General features: G+C 36.9%; 1 protein-coding gene across 2 annotated transcripts; it reads right to left on the minus strand.

The window, feature by feature from the left end:
* Positions 1–332: 332 nt before the first annotated feature.
* Positions 333–24926, minus strand: slc35f4 (solute carrier family 35 member F4). 2 transcript variants are annotated; one of them, XM_027172077.2, is made up of 7 exons: positions 16420–16803; positions 8049–8349; positions 6707–6926; positions 5328–5453; positions 5014–5206; positions 3413–3502; positions 333–1496 (listed from the first exon to the last, which is right to left on the minus strand). In XM_027172077.2, the coding sequence occupies exons 1-7, from the start codon at positions 16493–16495 to the stop codon at positions 1255–1257; spliced, it is 1248 nt and encodes a 415-aa protein (XP_027027878.1). In that variant the 5' UTR covers positions 16496–16803; the 3' UTR covers positions 333–1254. The 2 variants fall into 2 exon arrangements, with proteins under 2 accessions (XP_027027878.1, XP_027027877.1); XM_027172076.2 differs by lacking the exon at positions 16420–16803 and adding an exon at positions 24559–24926 and having other exon boundaries at positions 335–1496.
* Positions 24927–26650: the final 1724 nt, after the last annotated feature.

Genomic DNA, 26650 nt, shown 5'->3' on the forward strand with positions numbered 1-26650 from the left:
ACTCAAAACTAATGGGTGCACACAATGTACACTGTAACTACAGCCTACAGTATATCTTTGTGTCTTGGAGAATTAAAATTGAAGGAAAAAAGAAAAGGAAAGGTTAACTAAAACTTTATGAAAGTTATACCACAGCATGTCTACTAACACAGGAATGTAAATTGATTATTATTATTATTATTGTTATTATTATTATTATTATTATTATTATTATTATTATTATTATTATTATTATTATTATTATTATTATTATTATTATTATTAATGTATTTATTTCTTTTTATATTTTTTTTATCTCTAATATTTATTTTGAGATTATTTGTACACATTCTTCTAAAGTAAAATGTATGCAAAACCAGAGTATTGTATTTTCATTCTTTTTCAGATTACATAAATTAAGGCCCTGGGGAGGGTTGTAATAAATGCAAAACCTAATATATACCTTTTATTGCTAAACTCCATAAAATATTATGACTGGTGATAAAGAACAGATTAGAAATGATGCTCGAGTTCAGAGTGTTTTGTTTCTTCTCTCAGTAGAGAATGATTATAACTGTCATAGTGATACATTATTCTGCACAAAGATAGTGAGAGTCAGAATATTTGGCAAAAATCACACTCTGAGGCAGGTTTTTAGTTTTGGTCTCGGTTTAAGAAGAAACGAGAGCCTTGTTCATATATAGGATAATATATTTCTCCTTCTTATGTACATTATAATACCATCAGATACAATGGAAATAACATTTGCATTATATACGCTTCTCTCTCAGGTGCATGCATTTTAATACAGTGGGCCAAATTGGCCCTGAATGAGTCTATATTCACAGAATACAGTCCATGTGAGGGTTCAGCAGGCATAGCTGGGATGAAGGCGTGCAAACAGAAAAGGCTATGTACTCCATTAATCACGAGAGTTCGTGAAGTCCCAGCATGAAAAACAAATAATGGAACTAAATCTTTCTTTTATAAAGGGAGATTTTCCTCCTCAGCACAGTCTGTAAAATGCTCCTCTGCCATCTCTCTTAACGGAGAAGGAAGTGATGCTATGAGCCTCTGATGTTCAGCTCCACCCACTTTTACACACAGTTGATATTGTGACTGTCGTCACAGCATGTTATGATCCTAGTTCTCCTTTATCTCCACTTTGTTTCTTTAAGAATCTCCACTCTCACTCAAAGTACCACGACTCAGGCACTGTCTCATGGCGGATCTCTAGCACTCTTAGCTCTAGGGCCAAGGACTAGAGGTCAGAGTTCATGCCAAGGGGATTGAGACAGCACCGTTAGCTCTGCTGCGGCTGCGCATGTTGACACTGGACTCTGTCAGCTCCTCTCCATGCTCCTCTGACTTCTTGTCAGCGAGTGTGGCAAGGAAGCGCAGTGTGACCGTGTCCCACTCCTCAGGCAGCAGCAACAACAGGAAGCCCACACAGATGATGCAGGTTGCGGCCAATCGCACCACGCTGAAGATCACCTCATGCTTCAGCACGTCGATCGCTTCACAAAAGAATGTCAGAAAGCAGAATAGTGGTGAGGAAGGACAGAAGGGAAGGATGACTTATTTTTCATTTTTTAATTCACTGATTTTACTTTTCTGGTCTCACTGATTACTGAAGATAATTTATAGTGACACATCAGTAACTTACATTCCAGTCAGAGATTAAATATCAACAATAAAGATAACCCAAGTATATGTGTCTGTTTATTTAGTGTTCCAAATATTCCTACTGTATATATCTTTAGATGTATTCATATTTTAAACACAAAGTGGACATGGCCTGATTTAGAAGAGGTGTGTTGTTTGAAATAAAGTATGAATATTTGTCTCCAGAAAAATATTGGAGGGGAAAAAGCCAGAGGTGAAAATACTAGCACTGTCAGCATGGTCTATGTGCTTGCAAACCATGCAGGTCCACTTATTTTCACCTGCATGAATAAAAAAACATCCTGCTCACATGACTTTCTAGTTGCTCCCTTTGGGATCTTGATGCACACCTTTAATCTTAATCAGATGCTCTGTAAATCTTTCTAACTACAAGCAAACAAAACAAACAAAAACACGAACAGCATTGAAATCCATTTACTAACCTGTAGAAACTTGTCGAACTACAGCACAGAAATCAAACTCATTTTATTCTACCTCTGTCCTAATGCTGTCATAACTCATAACTGGCTTTGACTCCGAAATTATTCATTAAATTCATTACATTCATTCAGTTCAACACCTCAACCCTAAGGCACTCTTCTAAAATCACAACACAACTGAAAACAAGGAAAACTCAAACATTCGATTAAAGGCTAATTTTAATTTACTAAATGCTTGCATAATATTAGCATACATTAAAATGATTTACATCGGCAGTTCCTGGAACGTGAGTATATGACTGAATTCGGAATATTTCCTGCCCAGTTGGTTAATAACTGTAGTAAATTAGGTCCCTGGAGATTAATTTCAGCTCCACTAGCTCCTTCAAGCAGGGGAATGTAAAAAGTACAACTGCGCCACAGCAGTGATCATGCACAGATAAAAAAAAAACCCACATACTTGATCTCAGTGCTGCAGCCAGAACAAATAACTCAGGGGGTCATGTTTGCTAAAAAAAGCCGAGCCTGAATTAACCTACTGACCTTGGCAGGCTACTTTTACAGACAAGTACCTTCATCAAGCATTTAGTGTCGCTTGGCAACGTGTTGTGTTTTTTATGATGAGCATTGCTGCTGTTCAGGATACACACTGCTGATCGGGTTTCTCTCGCTGGTATCTTAAGGAAGGAGAGATGCTGTGGGAGGCTGGCAAATATGCTGCGTAATGGTTTGGATGCTTTTAGCAGTAGAGAGGGTTGGGGAGGATGGAATATAAAAACGCTAATCACTTGAGACATCCTGCTCAGGAGTGTGTGTGTGTGTGTGTGTGTGTGTGTGTGTGTGTGTGTGTGTGTGTGTGTGTGTGTGTGTGTGAGAGAGAGAGAGAGAGAGAGAGAGAGAGAGAGAGATGCTAGATATAATTTACTGAATGTGTGTGTGTGTGTGTGTGTGTGTGTGTGTGTGTGTGTGTGTGTGTGTGTGTGTGTGTGTGTGTGTGTGTGTGAGTGTGTGTGTGTGTGTGAGTGTGTGTGTGTGTGTATGAGTGTGTGTGTGTGTGTGTGTGTGTGTGTGTGTGTGAGAGAGAGAGAGAGAGAGAGAGAGAGAGAGAGAGAGAGAGAGAGAGAGAGAGAGAAATGCTAGATATAATTTACTGAATGTGTTTGGTTAATAATTTCCTGAAATTTCCTGACAACTAAATGACACTGAATGTGTTTGAAATGGATTGAACACACACACATACACACATACACACATACACACACACACACACACACACACACACACACACACACACACACACACACACACACACACACACACACACACACCTGCATTCCCTGGAACGCTGAGTAAAGTCCCAATCGATATGAGGATGGGGTAGGTGAGAACCACACCTACATTTACCAGGATGTTGAATACTGTAAAACAGCACACACAGAGGGAGGGTGAGAGAGACGAGAGAGGAGAGAAAATAATTTGTGACACCGTCTTTCAGTTGGCGGTGTGGAGAAAATAATCGATGCTGCCTGCTCCTCAGAGAATTAGTGCTCCACTTCAGTTTTAAAAGACAGTAAACAAGTGGATCTCTTACTATCAGGCCCACGCCTGCTGACACATCACATATCGGATAGCTGAGGTGATGAAAAGCTACTTCAGAGTGTAATTTGATGATATAAACCCCAAATTCTCCCTTACATTGCATTTTCAGCACTCTGAAAAGTTTACTATAGTGTTTCATTTTGTCCTCAGCAAATTCAATATATGGGTCAGGGATAATGTGCTTCTCGATTTGTTTATGCTTTTAAACTTGAAGGTTTAGTTAAAGCTGAGTGCAAAAGTCTGAAAAGCCTTAAGCCAAAATAAAGAAGAAAAAGTAAGTATGTTAAGATACTGAGGTCAGGGCTCTATGCAGTGCACTTCAACATCTTCCTCTTTATGGAGCTCGCTTTGTGCACAAAACCATTGTCATGCTGGAACCATGTTTGGGCTCCTTCGTTCCAGTGAAGGCAAATTCATTCTATATAGTTCTATACATTCTATGTGTGCTTCAGCTTTGTGGCAGCATTTTGTAGATGACACACATACTGTGATTGTCAGACATCTACATACTATCAGTATAGTTTATAGAATAACAAGTGGCATCTATATGGAGGTAATTTAGTGTAGGGCTGTTTCCTCTTCATAAAACCAGAGGAAACCCACATCATTTTGAATGTTGTGTAAATATTTTCCTAATAACTTAAATGTCTAAAGTGTAGCTAGGTGATTGATTACAAGAAGACAAAAACAGCTCCAAATCTGCTAAACGAATTCAATACAATTAAATTTAGTTGTATAGTGCTTTTAACGATTCACATTGTCTCAAGGCATCTTTACATAAGCATAGAAACATGTTAAATAAAAATAGAATAAAAATGTTTAAAGTTTAAAATTTAGTTACTATATACTAGAATATCTACTATCTACAATCTAATAGAGAAAAATACAACATCATGTCAGAATTGGTGTTCAGTCATCAGTTCAAAAACATGTAGAATCTGATAGAGAAAATAACCAAATATAACTTTGATCCTCACTACTTGGTGAATAAAATAGTTTCATTATTTAGAAGCTTGTTTTTCGCTACAGTAGATAAATACTCTGAAGACAGAGACGATCATGACAAATCTTTTTTTTTTGTTTGTTTAAAGGATCTGTTTTGCTTTACTTTTCGATTCTTGTCTTGTTGCAATATGTTTTAATATCCACATATAATTTGTAACAATTCTAAATGTTTACATTTATTTATTATTTGCTTGGTCTGGCATATCATTCTAAAAAATATAACAAATAAATTGATTTCTTTTATTCAAAAAGCATGGCATGTGCAAACGTTTGCACTGAACTATTTTGGTTTTTTTCTACTATTTTAATTGGTCTTTTTGCTCACCCAGCCACAGGCCAGCCACGCCACACAGGTAGCCCCATGGCAAGGAAGACAGCGAGCCCCAGTGCTCCACTCTGGTGAAGTAGAGGATGAGGGGCACACAGGAGATGAAGATCAGGTTGAAGAAGCCCATGGTGGAGAAGAAGTGGGCAACTTCTCCCAGGTTGGCACTGCCCAGGAACATTTTAAACAGAACCTGATTGTGGACAGACAGCAGAACAGTGACTTAAAGAGGCTGTTCTGAATGTCCTTACATTCAGCAAATAAATAATTGTTCATGAACATTTAAAAGAGCATCAATGCTAACTGCACTGCACCTTGTAGAGTGCCGAGGTGGAGGCCGAGCCCACGGCTAGAGCCACACCTATGATTGAGTCTCCATGGAAGCCATCAGCATAGGCCATCATGACAATTCCTGTGATGGCCATAATGGCAGCAACAATCTAAAGATTGAACATCAGTGGAATGTTCAGGGGAAGACACGCATGGCAATATGAAATACTTCAAATCTTTTTTGAATCACTGAAGAGAGTATTAACTTTATCTTTTGCCCCTGCAAAATAGATTACAAATTTGTGATTGAGTAAGATGTTTTCTTTTAAGCTTTGCTGATTATGTAAGGGGACAACAATTACCACATTTAGGCTAAATCGAAAAAAGAAGGTAAAATGTGATTATACATTATGAAACTTTATTAAAATTAGATATCTGCTAAGCAACTCCCAATTCTCAACCATGCTGTTCCCACTTAATGAGATAGCTGTAATATCATTAAAAAGTCTCCTGTACACTGCAGGTCAGTGATAGCTGTGGAATAAAAGCATGTTGGAGCTTATGATCCATAGGGGACCTTAGACTAAAAAACGCTATTTTAGAACATTGCTGCTTCTATGAACTTTAAATCAGAGATTTGCAATTTAAATCAGATGAAACCCGAGACACTGTAGAGAATGTCATTAAATCAATAAAGGCATAAATTTGTATAAAACAGGTTGTCATGCTGCTTCCTCTATTGTTTTGTATAACCATTAGTATGTACATTTGAATCTTTATTTATAGACATTTAAAAAAAAATCTTCTGTCTCCTGTAAGCCACAGCCAGATAGATTGTTACAGTGAAGGTTTAGATGTCTATTATTATATAAGTGGCACATATCATGCTATTTTTCCCTGATAGAAGAAACTGGTTGATTCTGTGATAATATAGTCTGTTTGCAAACATGTCCCAGTAGACTTGAAGTATTTGTGTAGCTGTGGATTTAATTTAAAAATGAAATAATACATCTTTGTGCTTCAATACAGTTTATGATCAGAATGCAAACTTTCTCAAGGTGTGCCATGCTGAGCTTTTCAGAGTCAGATACATATAGTTACTGGATTAAAATTTCAAAATAAATATTATCTTGGAATTTTAGATGTTAGTAGTAAGTAATAATGACAAGCTTGCATGCTTTCTGGCAAGTTTCAGGAAAAGTTTGCACACTATTCAGTTACAAGTCAGTCAGATGACTGTTTTCCTATTAAAATAGGCAGTTAATTTTTTTGAATAGTACCAGACAGCTTTAAATCTGACTTGTCAGAACGGAATAATCATCTTTTTTAAACAAGAGAGCATTACTTTCAATATTTGTAGATTAGCGTACTAAATCTCCACATATTCATTACTGTCGGTTAGAAGGATGTTAAAGATACAGACCCGCACACCCATGAAGCGGTCTTTAAGGACGATCCAGGACAGGAGGAAGACAAAAGCCTTGTGGCAACAGTAGAGTGCTGAAACATCTGTGGCTGTTAGTTTCCTCAATGCCAGCACATACAGATAGTTAGTCAGCGTCCATAATATAGAGAAAGGTGCTGTTCTCTTTAGAAAGAGCCTCAGCGTCATTCCTTCTTCCCCAAACAATCGACTGCATTCCCTACACAATGAAAACCCAAGGCAAATACAAATTGCTTTATAAGATCCAAAGAAACACTCTTTAATTTTTGCTTCACACCCTTATAGTCCAATTTTTAAGAAACCTTGTCTGTTGAAAGCATACGCTGAGAAAATGTTGTGTACAACCAATGGCAATAAAAATATAGCCTCACATTTTACAAGTAAATATGTTGTATAGTTTTAAGGAATAAATAGAATTAAAGTCAAAACTGAATCCTGAATAAAAAGCAATGCTGAATATCTTTATTCTGGTTTTATGACATATGAATCTGTGAAATTATTCTGATGTACCTTCTTTATTGGCTTTAATTATATTTGTGTCATTTTGAGATGATAGAAATAATTAAAGTACATTGATGTTGGTACAAATACCAACAGAATTGTTTAATAAATCTTTTAGTATAAATCATGTAGCACTTTATTTGAAGGGCCTTATAACATATTTATAAGGATTGCATGAATCTTTTAAACGTGTATAAAAAGATATACTTAGTATAAAAAAGTAAGAAAAAACAGAAAAAAGTGAAAAAAAAAACAAAAACAAATATAAATTAAGAAGAATGATCAAAATAACAGGGTAACATTAATATTAACAGCAATCAATACCACTGTATTGATCATTTGTGTGAATGTGTAGTAAGAACCCATTCATGTTCTGATTGGTTGTTCTTTTGTATTATTATCTTTAGGATATCTCTGAGGTAAGAACATGATGAGATGTGTGACAATCAAATTCAGTGGCTCTCAACACAGACATATTTCCAATTCATATAAAGTTAGATGTTTCTGACTGAGACTGATGTTTAATTTCTAATACCTCAGGCTAATATTCTTGGTTATGGTGTAAGAAGTACTGCTTTTTTTTAATGATATTAGTTTCTGCTGTGTCTCTAAGCAGATGTGGTGGGGTGGATCAGGAGGACGGATAATTGACTAGTGAGCTGTTGGCAAAAATATTTAATGGGTTTGTGGCACAATATAACTTCCAGATTTAATTGCTTTGTTAGTATAAAGGCATTAAAATGATTACTATCCAGTTTTTAAAACAGATGAATTAAAAGAAACTGGAATTCCCAGTGCATAAAAAATACTCAATACTCACCTGAATTTTTGAATGGGTGTTTGCTTTTCCCTTGTGATGGCCACATGACCAGAGTAGTAGAGAGGAAAAAAGAGGATGTTCCAATTGGTGCTAAACCAGGAGATGAAGAAAGGGCAAGAGAAGGACTTAAAAGTCCACTGGACCACCTGAGTGGTGCCCACCCATGACGAAGAGACACACAGCACCAGCAGCAGGCCGCCTACGACCTTCAGAGCCACGTTGGCACAAGCCTGATAGGCGGTGACTTCGCCGCTCGTCTCACTGCCCGGAGTATCGATGTGGGAGTCTGAGCCTTCATCTCCTACAGATTACACAATATTAACAAATAGTTTCAACTTGGATCAGACTTCAACATACTGCACAGAAGCATATGTACAGTATGTCAAAATACATTTGTACAGAAAATAAGCACTGATTATGGCAGGGTTAAAAGAACCTAAAAAAAAACTCAAATTGAAGCATTTGAACATTTCAAATCTACAACACTGATTAAGCTGCATCTGTCCCTGGTGTCTCTCTCTGAGCTAAAGAAGGATGTTCTGATCAATAGCCTGCAGTGTCAGTTATCTGCAGGTAAAGCACTAATGGCAGATACTGTTAAAAATTGCCTACCAGGCACAGTCGAGGCTTATGTCAAAAATAGCTCCACAGGGTCATGGAGCAGCACCACTACAGTCTCAGCATGGGACTCCTGCTACCTATTCACTATATAATAACATAAATGTCAGTTTCACAGATCACATCCTACTAATGATACCCTCAATCCTGATTATCTGTTCTCCTACTTTTACAAAATATGGGTTAGCTGCGAGCAAGGCTTTTGATTCAGTTTGACTCTGGGGATACAATAAGAGAGCTTATGCTTTTTAGAGCATTCTGGACTCAGATATGCTTAGCAAATATATACACTGGCAGAGAGCCCACACCGAGACATATTTAGAAGATTAGGAAATGCACAAGGATTTTATCCATGTGATGTAAATGAAATAGATTTTTTCAATTCAGTCCCAACAGAATATGGTTTGATTTTTTTAAACATGTTTCTATTGTTGAACATCATCTTCGCCATCATTTAATAGGAACACCTGCACTGCTCCTCATTCATGCTTTTATCCAATCAGCCAATCTGGCAGCGGAACAGTGCATAAAATCAGCCAGACACAGTGTAAAGCTTCAGTTACTGCTCACATCAAACATCACAATGGGGAAAATGTGTTCTCATTGACTTTGATAATGACATAGTTGTTGGTGCCAGACAGGCTGATTCCAAGTCTTGTGGGATTTCCATACACGTCAGTTTCTTCAGTTTACCAAGAATGGTGCAAAAAAAAAAAAAAAAAATCATCCAGTCAGCAAGGGCTTTGCAGGATTGTAAATGCTCTGCTGATGTCTGAGGTCAGAGGAGAATGTTCAGATTGGTTAGAGCTGACAAGAAGGGTCACTCAAATAACCAATTCTTACAGCTGTGGTGAGCAGAATAAAATCTCAACACATTGAACCTTGAGACAGTTGGGCTACAACTACAGAGCTCTACATCGGGTTCCACTTCTGTCAACCAAGAAAATGAATTAAATGCTAGAGTGGGCACAGGCTCAGCAACACCGGAAAGTACAGCTGAAAAGCCTTACCAGTCTAGCCATTCCCCTTTGGCAACTCTTATAAGCAACACATTTTTATGCATAGAACTGCCGCTCGCTGGATGTTTCCTATTCTGATCTTTGATGTGAACATTATCTGATGCTCTTCACACTTATTATTTTATACATTGTGCTCCTGTTACCACTGACTAATAGAATAATATAATTTTTTTGACTGACTAATAGAATAATATAATTTTTAATAATATTTTGAAAATGTAGCAAAAAATAAGTTTCAACGACTTGTTTATGACAAGTTCCTGGACAAGACATGTTCATTTTTAAATGTTTAGTAAACTGAGAAATTTTAGAAATGATTACTTACATCAATTAGGAACACTACTTACTTAAGTTTAGCAATTAATACCATCACAACAATTTTAACCTTCAGTCTTGTTTGCCTTTATTAAAGTCTCAGTTAAAACGTCCCACAAAGATTTACATTTTATTATTTAGCTATTCTGTATAATTTTTGTTTGGTCTAGGCCCAGGTTTCCAGCCCTGATGCTGGAGTACCTCCTGTCCTGCACATGTTAGTCTTTCCCTGGTCCCAATGCATCCACTTCATTAAGGGCTGATAATTAGCTGATTAGTTGAAGTTGGTGTGTCACTAAAATGTGCATGACAGGAGCTACTCCAGTGCCAGGGTTGTGAACCTGTTGTCAATGGCAACAATATCAGAATCTACAGGTGTTCAAAAATATTTGTCACTTCCAGTTCAGAAATGGCTTGCTGAAATAAATAAAGAATATTCCAGAGTAAACTGGCAAACAATTCATACTCCAATAAAAACTGTTCACAAAAACCCCATCATAACCCATAAACTGTATAGCATTTAGTTGCAGAAATAATTGTCCACACATACAGTCTTAAATGTTGATTACTGTAATTCTCCTGTCCTCTGGTTTTGTTCTTTATCTCAGAATGGAGGTCAAGGACAAGCTATCCGAGATCCTTAACCTCAGCATAACAATGCATGTACCAAATACAGTATTACTCAGTGACTCCACATTATTAACACTTAAAACCTTTTATATTTATATCACTATCATTTGATATCAATATCAACAGAAGTAATTACTGAAATGGAATCATAAACCAAAAAATATCCGTAAAGCTGATCATAAAAATGTAGAAAAAGTCACAGCAATACTTAGAAACAAATCAATTTGATCATTTGAAGAATCCTAGGCTTAGTTTTCCAGAACTTACAAAACTTATAGCTATTTATGTCATGTTTATCGCTGCCTTTGGTTTGAACACTAAAGAACAGGGCCGGAATAATTCAAACAAATATTTAAACATTTCTATTTGAATAAAAGTAGAATAAAAATAAGAAAAAATCAAACCAACAGTAAACCACAACAGATATTTAGAGGTTTGCGTTTGGAAATGTCAGGGTTACTTGTGATATTTGTTCTCTTACAAACAAAGCAGGAACAGAGTCTGATGACAGACTGAACAGAGATGAAGAGAGTTAGTAGCACAGAGCCAGTATCCATTTTGCAGTAGACACAGAATGATCATTTTACACCAGGCCAGGAATAAAAGATGACACGCGCTAGACCATCACTGCTATCTTGCAGTATTCTTTGTCAGCACGTGCACACACACACACACACACACACACACACACACACACACACACACACACACACACACACACACACACACACACACACACACACACACACACACACACACAGTTCTGCGCTAACTGAAAAGCATTGTCATTTTTGGTCATTCTTACAGTGATGCACTGAGAATATTGAATTACTTAATATTTATAATATATATAATATAAATGTATAATACAATATTTATGAATACTTTAATAAATGTAATTATAATTTATTATAATAAAATATTATTATGTTATTATATATTATTATTATTATTAGTATTAGTATTATTAGTATTATTATTATTATTCAGTTCATTTTGGACTGTTGATCATCTTTAGAGACTTCCTCCTACTCTTCCTCATTCTTTAACATGATCTCTACCTCACTTTTGCTTCCTTCTTCCTTTTTAATTTTTTTTATTTATATGTTCACTGGTGTCCACTAGACTTATATAAAAAAGTATATATGATAAACATATTATATTTTGTTACTTTCTTAAAATAAGAAATAAGGAGGATTTTTAATAGTGTACTAGATTAAACCTTACAAATAATATAATATATATATATATATATATATATATATATATATATATATATATATATATATATATATATATATATATATATATATATGGGAAAACACTCTGTTGTAGAATATTAGAACTATGTAGAATCTCTGTGTTTATACAACTAGAATCTGTTTTTAACCCAAATAGAATCTCTACATTCACCCAAAATAGAATCTCTGTGTTTGCTTATATAGAATCTCTGTGTTTTCCCAAATAGAATCTGTTTTTTAACCCAAATAGAATCTGTGTTCTAATAATGCATGTAACATTCAATCCAAATGAAGAATAGTTGCTTCATTACCATTATACCTTATTCCTGTAGAATATGTGTTCACAAATAGCTTGCGCTATGATTTGTTTCTACCCACAAATGAATATGTTCTAGTAGTAACAAGCAGTATGTCAAATGACACTACACTTAGGCACTCTTTACCTTAAACAGAGCAAAAAATATACTTGATACTGAAATACTTGAAAAAAATATTAAATACTTTTTTGAGTGTATGTTACTCAACACTACATCATTTACTATAGTTTTTGGGCCGCTTGAATGTACAGTGCAGACATTACAGCAGATACATCATGGCTTATACTGTATATTCTCAGCTTCCCCAGAACTCAATCATCTTCAGTAATATCCGCCAATGGAGATTTAGTATGTCTCTGATACAGACAAGCAGCCTGTTTGTCAATTCTAAATCAGAATGGAATTGATCAATTTGGTAGTTGATACTTAGTTTGGTTTAGTTTTACACTACAATGAACAAAAAAAGCAAAAAACACTGGATAAGGGTTGGAACTGTGATCAAAACTCCTTCATTCATTGGTCAGAAACATGATGATGGAAAAGGAAAAACAGATCTATGCCAAGATTGCATTGAAATGCCAAAAATAATCTGTGCACAGAGAACAAGGCGTCTGCACTCTTTTGTTTTGTGTTGCATCTATTTATTTTTACCTTTTGTTCATCAGTTCAAATATCAAAAACACATGGAATTTCTGCACCATTTCTGTCTTGTCCTTTGGCTCTGTTTGCAACTCTTAGCTCAGTTTAGCAGACAAAAGTTTTGCTGCCTGTTTGCTGTCTGCAGTTGGGTCAATTCAGAGTTTTCTCACTGCTATCAAACTACACTAGAGTTTGCTGGATAATGGACCACCTTGAGACCATGCAGATTATTCATCCTATTTGAACCAACTGCATTTGAGTTTATTATATTATATTGTGTTGCATGAACCATGAATATTGCTTGGATTTTCATCATCCTCATCAGTGTTTACTTCCTTGCTAGTTCCATGAGAATTAGCTTGTATTAAGAATCAGTGAATACAGTATAAAACACAGATCCCTCTCTAGCCCACTCTTCATAAGGAACTGAAGTACGACTAGAGTATAATAATAATGTGAAGTTTCCAGCTTAAGGTTATTGTTAGCTTTTTTAGTTAGATTGAGTTTTATTTACCAAAAAGTTAGTTTAAACTCTCCACTATTTACTCGTGTGTCTATGCAGACAAGTTCAGCTTTCACTTCATTACAGCTCTAAAATACTCACCGTTCTTTAGAGTGGTGTACTGATCGAAAAAGTAGTTTTAATGTAGCAGAAATATGTATTAGAGCCTGCTCTGTTACACCACCATTCTTCATTTTATCTTTTATAATTTGTATAACTCGATACATTTTTATTTCATCTAGTTGTAGTTTAGATTTGTATTTATAATGTTGTTCACTTGTGCTAGCTAGATTTACTGGTACATTTACATTTCCAGCATTTGGCAGGCACCTTTATCCAGAATGACATTATCTCATTTTTTATACAACTAAAACTAAACTTAAGGGCCTTGCTCAGGGGCCCAACACTGGCAGCTTGGTGGACCTGGGATCAAACCCACAACCTTCCGATTGGTAGCCCAATGCCTTAACCACTAGGCTACCTAACTATACTTTACTGTATACAAAAAAACTGAAAAATGCACTGACATAAAATTCAGGATTTTATATTTTACAGATGTTGAGATACCTGTACATTTTGTAAGGAGGACTTCCGTTAATAATGGCACTGTTCTGGTGGATGAAAACCAATGTGACGAGTCATAAAACATGTTCACCAAGCATTCTGTATTATTTCTGTGTGTTGATAAGAGGTTAATGTAGTTATAAGATGCTTCTGCATGCTAGTTAATATCTTAGCTTTCTAGATAGCAAAAAAGGACTCTGCTCTTCCACAAAACCCTTCTTTCATCCACCCTTCAAGCTCATCATACTCTACACCGGGCATCACCAAATGGCGGATCGTTGTCTGGATCCGGACTGAGTGACGGGTCTGCCCGGACCCGTTAAAATTCTAATATTATCATATTAGGCATCTCCTTATTATAATCTAATATTATAAGATTATATAAGATATTTTTATTTTATATTAATAAAAAGATAAATCTTTCGTTCATGCGCAGTTAATCTAGTTATTATGACAGGAGCATCATCAAAAGCCAAGCCAAAAACAGATTGTTTCTGTTCCATACTCCAGAGCAGAAGGTGGCAGTAATGCACCTAATTACGCTGACAGGACAATTAAGATTCAACCTGCTGGCAGGACAGTTACATGCCCATTTCTCTCACTAGGAACGGAAGATGGAAAGAGAGTACGGAGAGGTGGAAAGGAGAGAGGAAAAAGGGAGCTGCTCAAAGCTCTGCACTTTTCTTTTATTCAGTAAATTCTGCCCTGTTCTATTTGACTTGAAATGTTCTTTTGCCTATAGGTTCCTGTGTTATTAATGTAGTTAATGTTTAAAAAAGGGTCAGCTCAAAAGTCTTTTGTTTAATTTTTTTCTTAAAGATTAAAAACACTTTTATTTTATTCAAAAGATTCTGAATGTTTTACATTACTTGAAATATAGGCCCTAAGTTCAGGCTGCTCAAAGCTGTTTGCACTTTTTATTTATTTTATTCAGAAGAAATTCAGTGTCTCTTGTCTGTTACTTGACATGTACAATCTACAGGAATGTTTTCCATTGAAGTGCCATACAAGTTCAGACTTTGAAAACATTTGAAATTTAACAATAAATTATATAGAAATGTATGTGCGTTATTGATTTTATTAACATGAGGGTACACTATTTTAAGTGACAATATAAGATTTGGACCTTTGCTGGGAGGAAATTTTAGTAACTGGACCTCTTTGAATTTTAATTGAATACCCCTGGTCTACACCAAACCTCTGCACATGTGTGCATGCACATAAAACACACACACACACACACACACACACACACACACACACACACACACACACACACACACACACACACACACACACACACACACACAAACTCATGATCCACTCATAACACGCCTTTTTAGAAACAGCAATAAGAACAAGATCCGACAAGATGGTTCTACTATTCAGTATAAGAGACATTATATAGTAGACCTGCTTGTTTCACACAAGTTTCAAACCATATATCAAATATCAAACATTATAATAAGTTCAAAGCAAACATGATCCACATAACTAACACATTATATCAATACTTTTATTTAAATATTTGGCAGATGATTCAATAATCTAATCAAAACTGTAGTACTATTGGCTACACTGTGCTTCCTGTTTTTTAGTCTGAGAAGGTACAAAAATAAATGTTCATAAGTACTGTAATTTCCATTTCTTTTAACATGCTTTGGCTAACACAGAGAATATATCTGTCTTGTATTTAAACAAATAAATTAAATATGAATGAGATTGATTAGTGTTCATGCATACACTAAACAAATAGTTCTTTGAATTTATTTGTTCAGGTTATTTTTAAAAATGTGGTCCGAATCAACTCAAAACATTTAACGATACTTGGCTCTCCAAAGATCATCATATACAATGAAAAATCTGTTAAAAAATTACTTAAGTAGTTTCTTTCATCAAATATTAATGAATGTGTTGTTAATACGTGTGCTATATATAATAATGTAGTATACTTTTTAAAAAAAAAAAAATCCTTTTATTTGTTTTCAGGTGAATTATCACTACAGTAGCAGCATCCAAGATTCTTCAGTACTCTTGAAACCACTGTTCACATCAGCGTCTCTGCACTCAGCACGTTCACTGTCACTGAACAAATCCTGCCTACTTTCTGTTCCTTGTTCCAGGTGTGTAAGCAATCCAAAATGTTATCAAAATCAACAGAGAACCAACTTTCTCTCTATATATATGAAATTAACTATGTGTGCTTTAGCAGCAAAATATATTTCTTTGCTCTCCTATCACATCTTTACATATATATTTCATGCTCACTTTTATATAAGCACATATGATGGGAAAATAAAAATAAATCACACACACACACACACACACACACACACACACACACACACACACACACACACACACACACACACACACACACACACACACACACACACACACACAGAGAGAGAGAGAGAGAGAGAGAGAGAGAGAGAGAGAGAGAGAGAGAGAGAGAGAGAGACTCTCTGTCAATCACTGTTTTTTTCACTCTCTTCAGTTTTTAAGAACAACCACAAAACTATTTACCTTCAGAGATGGGGCAGGTGAGGACCTGTGTGCTGTAAGAGCTGAGAGGAACCACTCTAGCAGAATGTTTCTTCATCCTTCTGTGCGTCCCTGTTTCAGAAGTGTGCCTGATTGTGTGTGTGTGTGTGTGTGTGTCTGTGTGAGAGACAGCTCAACTCTTCTGACAGATCCTCTTTACCCCTACGTACATCTTTGCTTTAACTCACTCTTTCAAACTATTCTTTCCATTTTTCTTATTGTTTGTTGTCTTTCTCCTCCTCCAACTGTCAACTGACTTCCACCTGCCTTCTCCAACTCTCTCTCAGTCTCTACATATAAACATAACCTTCCACGATTCTCCCAGCGTCACAGCCGCACTGTCATTCTGTTATCCTGTGTCTCCTAGGGAGACTGGGCTTCAAGTGTGTGTGTGGAACAGTGCAATCATTCTCTTCATATCTCTCTCTCTCCCCCTCTATCTCTCTCTCGTGCTTCTCCTCTCTCCGCCTCCCTGCGCAATGGAGCCACCGCTTTGTTTGGAAGGTAACCAAGCAGCTCAGGCTAACTACGATGGGTTTGCCCCTTTCCCGTTCTGCCCGTTTGTCTCCTGCCTCACGTCTGTTGCCTATATTGTCACATAAGCCAGTAAAAAGAAATCAAAGGTAATCGTAGACTGTCTTTCTCTTCATTTCTCTTCTTCCCCAATCACTTTCTACCTCCTTCAGGAGCCTCTTGTCCTCAACTCAAAAGCTCTCTAGCCTTACGTCTGATCGTGGTCTTACTCTGATGTTGGAGCCACTGCAGCGCTATGCTTGCCAAACCCCAGGCCTCAGGGACTCTGAAAAATCTTATAAATGATACGCTGCACTTTTCACAGCACTAAGATGATGTTTCTTAGATTACCTCAGGCTGGGTTGCTCCTAAAGTGTCAACAGTGCTGGACATCTGAACTGCTGCCGCTGAGCACTCAGAGATTCACAGATGAGTGCAGAGATGTGTGTGAGTTTGTTAAAGACACAGAATTTTTTCACAATACTGGGCATAATAAACTAAATAAATTGGATCATTTTCTTTGCCACCTCTATATTTCTCCATACTTAGATTTTTTTTAGTTAGATTATTAGTTAGAAGGCTGTGTCTAATGAGTAGCTGGCTGTTGGAGTGGAATAGATCAAAAACATATGATTAAATTATCTTTTTTTTCCTGATGACTTAAATTATAAAGACTGCAGTGCAAGTACTGAACTACTGAATTTGGGGAAACATATTGAATGTTTTTTTTAAATCTGTGCATCTCAGCAATTAATGGTTTTTAGAAATGTAGAATTTAAAACTGAATGTACAGTATTCTTACTGTATACAATATATATCTCTAATACTGCATGCACACTTTGTTAATCAAAAATCATGTATTATAATATGTTTGTTTCTACCGTATATAATATTTGGTTTTTTTATTCATATGATATTTGATCAGTCAAAATTGGTTGTCCTTGCTATTGGACATACAGTAAGGTGCTCTCTTTTTTTTAAACATTTAAACACTCTAAACACTCTATATCACTCTGATATATTGTACCTTCATATCCTTTGATATCCTTTGTTTGGTTAAGACTGCAAAAGACAGCACAGCTAAAATATGATTACAGTTACTGAAGTGGAAAGTCTCCATTATGCGGTGTGGATTTCTACAGCAGGGTGTGTCCCTAGGCTTGGCTGTCCTAGCCCACAGCTGTCCTGTCAACTCAGGGAAATCCCATTAACACAACATCATCCTAATCCTGGAATACACTCTGTGGTTTCAAAGTCATCCCTTCTTCCCCATCTACACTTCTTCAAACACCCACACTCTCCTCCTCCAACACACGGTTCCTACTCTCTCCAAGCAGACAGCATGGGCACAGAGTGAGATATTCCTGACATAAGCGCATGTCTTACCCTACAGGTCTCTCTCTCTCTCTCTCTCTCTCTCTCTCTCTCTCTCTCTCTCTCTCTCTCTCTCTCTCTCTCTCTCAGTATAAAACACTGCTGTGAAGCACACAACATAAAGGGCTTTCTTTTTTAAATGTTTCTCCTGTCAACTCACTCAAGATATACAACAGGACTATGGGAAAAATGTTTCACAAACATGTCACAGGTAAATAGAGACAGCGAGAGAGAGAGAGAGAGAGAGAGAGAGAGAGAGAGAGAGAGAGAGAGAGAGAGAGAGAGCTTATTTACACTTGCACACACAGAAGCACCAAGTGCTCTATGATAACCTCATAATGCATGCTTTATATTATTAGTTTAATAACTTAGTGTTTCTTTCAGACTAAAACACTCAGCAACAGAATCTGAATATGCCTGAGGGGACTACAGCTCCCTCAAAAAAATGTTGTTTCTTAAACTGTGAGGGGGAAAAAAAGCAAGTTACATGCCTAAGACTAAACATCCCAAGTTATAGACAAAACAGTCCTTAATATATAAATATTATTGTATTCACTGTGTAGAAAACAGTTGTGGCTTTATATGTCCGAGACAGAAAGGTGAGAACTGCTTGACTAAGTTTTCTGCACACCATGGTTGCAAAGAACGGCTTTTTCGCACCATTCTGAGTAAATACTAGAGACAGTTGCGTGTGAAAATACCAGAAAATTAGAAGTTCCTGAAATATTCAAATGGGCAAAATCACCGAGATCCAAAATCACCTACTCTTGTCCCGATTCTGATCTCAAAATTAACTGAAGCTCTTGAGCTGTAGTGGCATGATATTACACACTGTTCTGCTGCCACACTGCTGTTTGGATGATTTTTATTTGCATGATTGCGCAGAGTGGTGTAGGTGTTGTTGTATTGATTGTATTTTATGTGTTTTATATATAAAAAATGTATATTTTTTTAATTATATATAATAACTGGTTTCAACATGAGTGTTTTTATCCTGATCACCCTGTTACTATTTTGCCTGTACCTGCCTATGATATATTCTAATAAATGTACTTTTTCCATTTCTCAAAATATAAACCAACTAGTCTCCTTGAGCAAGTAGTTACTGTGAATGAATGTGAATGAATGATGTAAAAGCAGGTTAATAAATGTTGCGCTTTTGAATCTAACAATTCACTCATGCCAACTTGCACAATTATTTTGTTTCTTCTCTTGGGATCCCAGCCCCAATGCACACATCTAGTTTGATTGTAATAGAGAAATTTCTTAACATCCATAATAGTGTTTTTTTTATCGTCTAACTGACATCTCTCCAGGGCTCATCACCCTTCTATAAGTCCAGCTATCACCATTCTACCATCCATCTATCACATACAGAGACTCCTGATCAGTGAGGCCTGCTGACCTGCAGTCTCATCATGGACCATGATTTCAAATGCGCCCCTTCTTTCCCCCTCCCATAGCAACAGCCGAGCCCTGGCCTTCTACCCTGGTACACTGCTGCTATCAAGCTTTTGTCATTTAGATCAGTGGCATGTTCCTCTACTATTGTCTACACACCTTGCCTGCCTTTTGTATGTCTCCGACACTCAGTGCTCTAGGATACGAAAGAAAGACAGAGAGCTGAGAGATACGACAAAACGGAGGCAACACCCACACAGTGAAAGTGTTTTACATACTTCATATCCACTTACTCAACTAAGACCTCATAAAAGACCTCTGAGTGAGGAGGCGATGAGTGATTTGCATAGATATTTAAGCACACATCTTTCATGAGCAGTCTCAGGTTGGAAAAAACTGTTCATTTTTTTTTTCTTTTATAGTATAAAAGAATCTGAGATTTTGAGACCTGAGATAAGCAAAATAAGAATGTGTTTATACAGAAAAAAATAGGATTAGTTGATGGTTTAAAGGTAAAGCAAACTATAGTATGGAAATGTATATGGATTAAAAATGGTGAGGGTGACACCATGTGGATGTGGTAAAGTGGTACACCATAACAACAGAAATCACGTGTTAATTAATTATTAATTAATTAATATTAATTAATATTAATTAATATTATATAATAAAGTATTACTTCTTAAATGCCCCTGTTATGTTACTCATTACACTGTTAATAAACTATTTTCCTGGTTATTTTCAAAGATGTAGCTGTTTCATTAGTTGTAATATAGCTATAAGTTTAGTTATATAGCCATTAGTAGTTATTTATATAGCTATAAATTTACTGCTGCATTAGCATGACCATTATTAAATATAACCAAAATCAGTGACTTACAGTACTGCCACATATCAGTCTACATCTTTAGAATGTGCAGTAGTATGAAAATGACTGACTCTGGATGATTAATATGCCACCTTACTCATCCATGTATTACAGCAAGACCATCAGAGCCTGGAAAAAAAATCATAAAAATGCCACTGCGACTGAATGTTACTGGCATAGTAATCAGTATAAGTAGATTTGCAGTCATGGCGCCAGCAGTCACAACACTTTTCACTCCCTCAACCCCTCAGTGCCAGAATGCTGCAGATATGAGAACCAGCCAGACGGGGGCAGTATGGAAATCTAAGTCTGCTCTTCTACCGAGAAGGGGTTAAAACGTCATAGTATAAGAAGAATCATTTAAAACAATGTCTCTAACCTCTAAGAGTTCATAATGCAATAAATACCCATTTGAGCAGCAGAAAGAAGGAAAGAAGGAAAAACACATGGGTCATACATTCACTACACATCAACTGTATGCCATCCATTGGTGTCTTCACAAGACAAAATATGAACTTCAAGTAAAAATTATCCGCTGGAAACATGCCACACAACATATCTACTCTTTACCCAAGAATATCGTCTGAACATATAAATAGTGCTTATACCGGAGGTTTCACACCACATACAGGCATAATATCACAGGGGAGTGGATGCTGGAATTTAATCTTTCCACTCCTAAACTTTGCTCTCTATATATCTACTCTTCAAACTTCACACTCAATATTTCTACACGCATGTTCTGATGGTCATAGGGTCAAGTATTCGAGTCAGCAGACTGCTCTATCTCTATTCTCAGCGAGTCCGCAGCTAACAGCGCCTCTTCGGTTGTATATCGTCCCATTAGGTTTGCAGATAAAAATAGCCCCTCCAAGAGAGGAGGTCTCAGGAAAGCTGGAGATATGAGTGTTGTGATGGGGCTGACTCTGCATTCAGAGTACTCACCCAAAATGCTTAAAATCATATCCATATCTAATATATATCTAATCACTTTATGGAGAATTAAATCTCCCTGAAACTCTTTTTCCTGAACCAATTACAGCCGTACAGTTTCCTTGCAAATTCACTGCAATGTGTGAGGAAAAATCAACTTACGAAGCATACATTCTTTTGAAAAAGGGTCCATCAGTGGTTCCTTCAATGGATAGTTAAGGGTTCTTAGTTTTAAAAGTTATATCTTTTTTAGATTGGAAAAACTTACATAGAAAACCCATACAGATTTAAATCATCCAGCCCATTTTCTCCCAGGTTCAGTCACATGCCATTTCAGCTCTCTCCATGTTGACACCTACCAGCCAGGGAGGTTGAAAGCTATCGTGCTCTTTCATTGAATCATGTGAACTGCACATTTTTTTCAAACTGCCTCTCATGCTGCATCCACCTCGCAGCTTTACACACTTAGAGGGAAATGTTATCGGGACTTTTTTCATACATTATCTCATAAACATCTACAATTTGCTAATGTCAGTGTGACTGACAGGGGAGAGAGTAATAACATCCCTCCCACCCAGAGAGCAGGCCAATTTTGCTCTCTTGGCTTCTGGCCATGGATCGCTGTGGCATTCTTTGGATTCAATCTCCCAATGACAGGGTAAATGCTTTATGTTGCAGCACTTAGAAGCTGGATTTAGTATTTTTTAAATTACGGCTTATTTCAAGGACATACCAGGGTCATTTCAGTGTAAATGTTTAATTTGTGTAATATGTTCTAGTTGTCGCCTACTTGGACGGCTAAATCAAAAAATGAAATGAAAAAATGTTTCTTTAACAAATATGATTTTTTTACATTAACATGAAAAAAAAAAAACTATTGTATAATAGCAGCAATATTTTTTTTCAAACTTTACATTACAAAATTAGTACATCAGCCATAACCGTGTGTTCGCGGACACAAAAATGATATTGTTGTCATATATTTGATTTTGTTATTTAATAACAACATATTTGTTTTTGTCAGTCATGAACACACAGGCAATATGTCAGATCCAGTCCAAGTGAATCCAGCTTTTCAGGCTATTATCAGGTTATACTGTATATGTTATATTCTATGTTTCAAAAATGTACAGGCATTTGTTTTTGTTTTTTATCACGTTCTATGATTATTCTCAATTCTTCTATGTTCATAAATATTTGCTGTGATTATTTGGATAACTTATACCATTGGTATTATTCACAAAATTATAGTTTGGCCAAATGAATGGAGGCATGTTTTAAGTCACACTTTCACCAGTTGTTGTATAAATTGCATATTACTATTACGATGAGTCACAGTATAAATACAATATGATCATTCTGACCATAAAATGCATTTCTATAGCTTTTTATTTGTCATTAATATGATTATTGACTTAATGCTAAGTCTGGTCTGGCGTAAAAACGTGGATGTAGATTAGTGTATTTCAAATAACAGTAACTCTTTGCTTACATTTCAGATCATACCACACTCAGCCTTTCACACTTTCTCCGTTATTTATATAACTGCCGACTCAGACTTTAACGGCCATGAAGTGGGTGTAATTTCAAAATAAAAAGACCTGAAGGTGCTCAACTACGACCACTTAAATCAAAGTAGGACTGTGATTAACTGTAATAATCATAAGATATGTAAGGATATAAGCTTCTGGTTTTAGTTTTTTTTTCCTTCTTCAAATCCTTTACCTTCCCACTGTTTAACTTGTAATAGAAATCTCAGTAGGTATAAGAGATGTCTGAGAGAACTGCAATTTATTTCCTCCATAAAGCTGTCAGAGAAGCAATTCATGTTGGAAGAAACCAGCAGTGCAAGGACGCACTGACCCTTCTCTTGGTCCTGTGTTTTTTTGTCAGGTGTGAGAGATTTATAAACTGTAAAGCTACTGTTACACCAAGAGCTACAGATCACAACACCCTGGAGTGCTTTTCACCCTGGTGCTTTAAAACTCTGTTTTCATTATTTTGTTTTACATTAAGTCCTAGATTACACCAAGTTGTTGCTGAGTTGCAGAAGGGATGTTAATCTGGAATTCTAGAGCAAGGAGGTCTTAAATCATTTGTACCACTGTGACTGAAAAATAAAACCCACAGACCTCCATAGGACATTTTTGTTTAATGAAAATTATTAAAATGTACAATTATTTTTTTCTTTATGACTTACAGAGCTTTTTGTGCCAGAGCTTTGCATTAACAAAGCACAATGACAGGTTGACATTATTTATAGACCTGCTCATGAGTTATTGAGCTTTGGATTGATCCTGCACCAGTCAGGGGAACAGTGTAATATGCTAACAAAATAATTCTAATAAAAATACAAATTGTATATTAGTGGGATTTCCACCACTGCAACAAAATGAAAATAAATAAAGGAATAAATAAAAATTGCAATACCTATGGCAATGCTTCACATATGCCTGGATATCAGTTTAAAGTATCACTGCTCTTGGATATTTTTTGTTTTGCCTACACACACACACACACACACACACACACACACACACACACACACACACACACACACACACACACACACACACACACACACACCTCACGGAGATTAAATGGATCAGGTGTGTTAGGAGCATAGAAAACACTTCTATGTGTAGGACATAGTGTACTCCAAGACCAGGGTTGGGAAAACCTGGGTTCTAGAGCATATCATTTACATTGCATCCAAAGTTTGCCAGGAAGTTATGGCTTGTGCTGCCTACCTCCAGTGGTGGTGCAATGTGAATTTGGAATCCATCAGGTTTAAATACCCCCCCCCCCCCCCACACACACACACACACACACACACACGCGCGCAGCTCTACGCCAAGTGTATTAGAACTGTGAAATAAATGGTCCATCCTAATGCCCCAGTGCATCAGCTTTCCTTCAGTACCATCGTGCCAACGCGTCGCGAACCAATGACAGCCTAATTAACATAAGCACGATCTGCCAAGCGCACAACTCAGTTTGTACAGCTTTATTAGTCCCTGTGTTTTACTTACTCCTGTGGCTGGAATATCCAGGGTAGTAGCCATAGTAGCCCGTCATGCGTAAAATGCGGTCCTCGATGTCGTGCACGCCGTTGGCCGCCACTCGCGGTGCGTTTCTGTAACCCGCTCCGGGAGATGCTTTGGTCGATAAGTGCGAGCTCTTCGTGCTTTTGGCTGAATCCGGACGACAGCTCGCCTGTTCCACCACATTACTCTCTGTGCTGCTCATCCTCCCGGAGATCACGGGGATAAAAGGCGGGTCGGCTTCTGAGCAACAACCGATAACCACGCGAGACCTGCCGACAAAAGCATCACCAGTGGCGGAGGAGACGCATTCCGATACTACTACACAGCCTCAGAAAGGAGGGGGAGAAACTTGGCTCGGTGGATTTCTGCACCCGGTCGCCAGGGGGCGCAAAAGTCAGTGCCAGGGGAACACAGCAAATCCGCATCCTAGCGTACCAAGTAGTATCGAAAATACTAGGTTACGCCACAGGGAATTGATTTGAAGATAAATGAGTCTGCGCACTGCCATCGCATGCGATACAACTCAAAACGAGCCCAGCGCAATAATACAGTCCCGAGAGAGAGATAACATTACATGCCTTCTGCTGTTCATCGTGTCTTTTCATGAGGCGGAAATAATGATGAATAATTCTGCGCTTCTCGTGGGAATACAGGAAGGATAGTTTGGTCGTTGTATCAGGATTTGCAATTAAAAACCAAAGCAATTGTATATGCTAAGATGAATTATTTTTCTTACTTTTGCGTGTCATTAAAAACAATGGAATCAAACTAGTATCAAATTAAAAATAGGTTTGATGATTAAGGTATGTTAAAAGTCTGCAAGCATATTCGATGCTTAAATGATATCAGGTGGTCCAGTGTGTACCAAGAAAACATTTCCTTCATCGATACAACATGCAACCTGAACTTTCAACAAAGGGCAGGTTCCATGGTGTTCATGTAAGAGGCAACACACTGCACAAAGCCAACAGCATTGTAGATGACCCCCCACACACACCCACACACACTCTGCACCCTCCTGCCCTTTGGAAAATATGTACGCATAGCGTACCATAAAGCATCCAATCCCTGACAAGTGAATAACAGTTTCTTCCCCCAAGCCATAAGACTTCTGAATCCCAAGAACTGAACTGAACTGAACTGGACACAAACACTCATATTAAATATGCATCTCTGTTTACACCACCACTTTTTCAATTCTGCCATTTTTTATTTATTTATTTATTTATTTGGAAATGCTATTAAATACAGTTTTTGTACTTCAACCTTTAATGCCGCTACTAACTGCTGCTGTCAGACGTGTACATATGTTTAGAAACAAACATCTTTATTTGCACACAGGGCCAGACAGACTGGATTTGTCAGCACTCTAACAAACTGTATCTGTCTTGTACTGTATTGTTTTGTCTGTCTGCACTGGCTTTTTTCTCGCACTAGGTTGCACACGTCACACTTTATGTAACTAGTTTAACTTACTTTTTAGTCCTAAGTTCTGTGCTGTTTTATGTAGCTCTGTGTTTTGATGTAACACCAGGGTCCCAGAGAAACGTTTCATTTCATTGTCTACTGCATAAGCTATATATGGTTGAAATGACAATAAAAGCTTCTTGTCATCTTCTTGAATTGGAAAAGCATGGTAAGATTTCCATTTCTCCTCAGCTTATGAAAGATAAGAGCAGCACTTAAGATAAAAATAACAACGTACCAGAAAACCAAAAGAAAGGTGATCCAGCAAGTATACCATATCACTGAGTTACAATGTCTTACAAAAGTATTCATACCCACTGAACTTTTCCACATTTTGAAATTTATGAAATAGACCGAAAGAAAGTGGCACATAATTGTGAAGTGGAATGAAAATTATAAATGGTGTCCAAATTTTGTTTTTACAAATAAATATCTGAAAAGTCTGGTGTGCATTTGTATTCATCCCCCTTTACTCTGATACCCCTAACTAAAATCCAGTGAAACCAACTGCCTTCAGAAGTCAACTAATTAGTAAATAGAGTGCACCAGTGTGTAATTTAATCTCAGTATAAATACAGCTGTTCTTTGAACCTCTCAGAAGTGTGTTAGA

The sequence above is a fragment of the Tachysurus fulvidraco genome, chromosome 12 (genome assembly GCF_022655615.1).
Source record: "Tachysurus fulvidraco isolate hzauxx_2018 chromosome 12, HZAU_PFXX_2.0, whole genome shotgun sequence".
NCBI classification, from domain to species: Eukaryota; Metazoa; Chordata; class Actinopteri; order Siluriformes; family Bagridae; genus Tachysurus; species Tachysurus fulvidraco.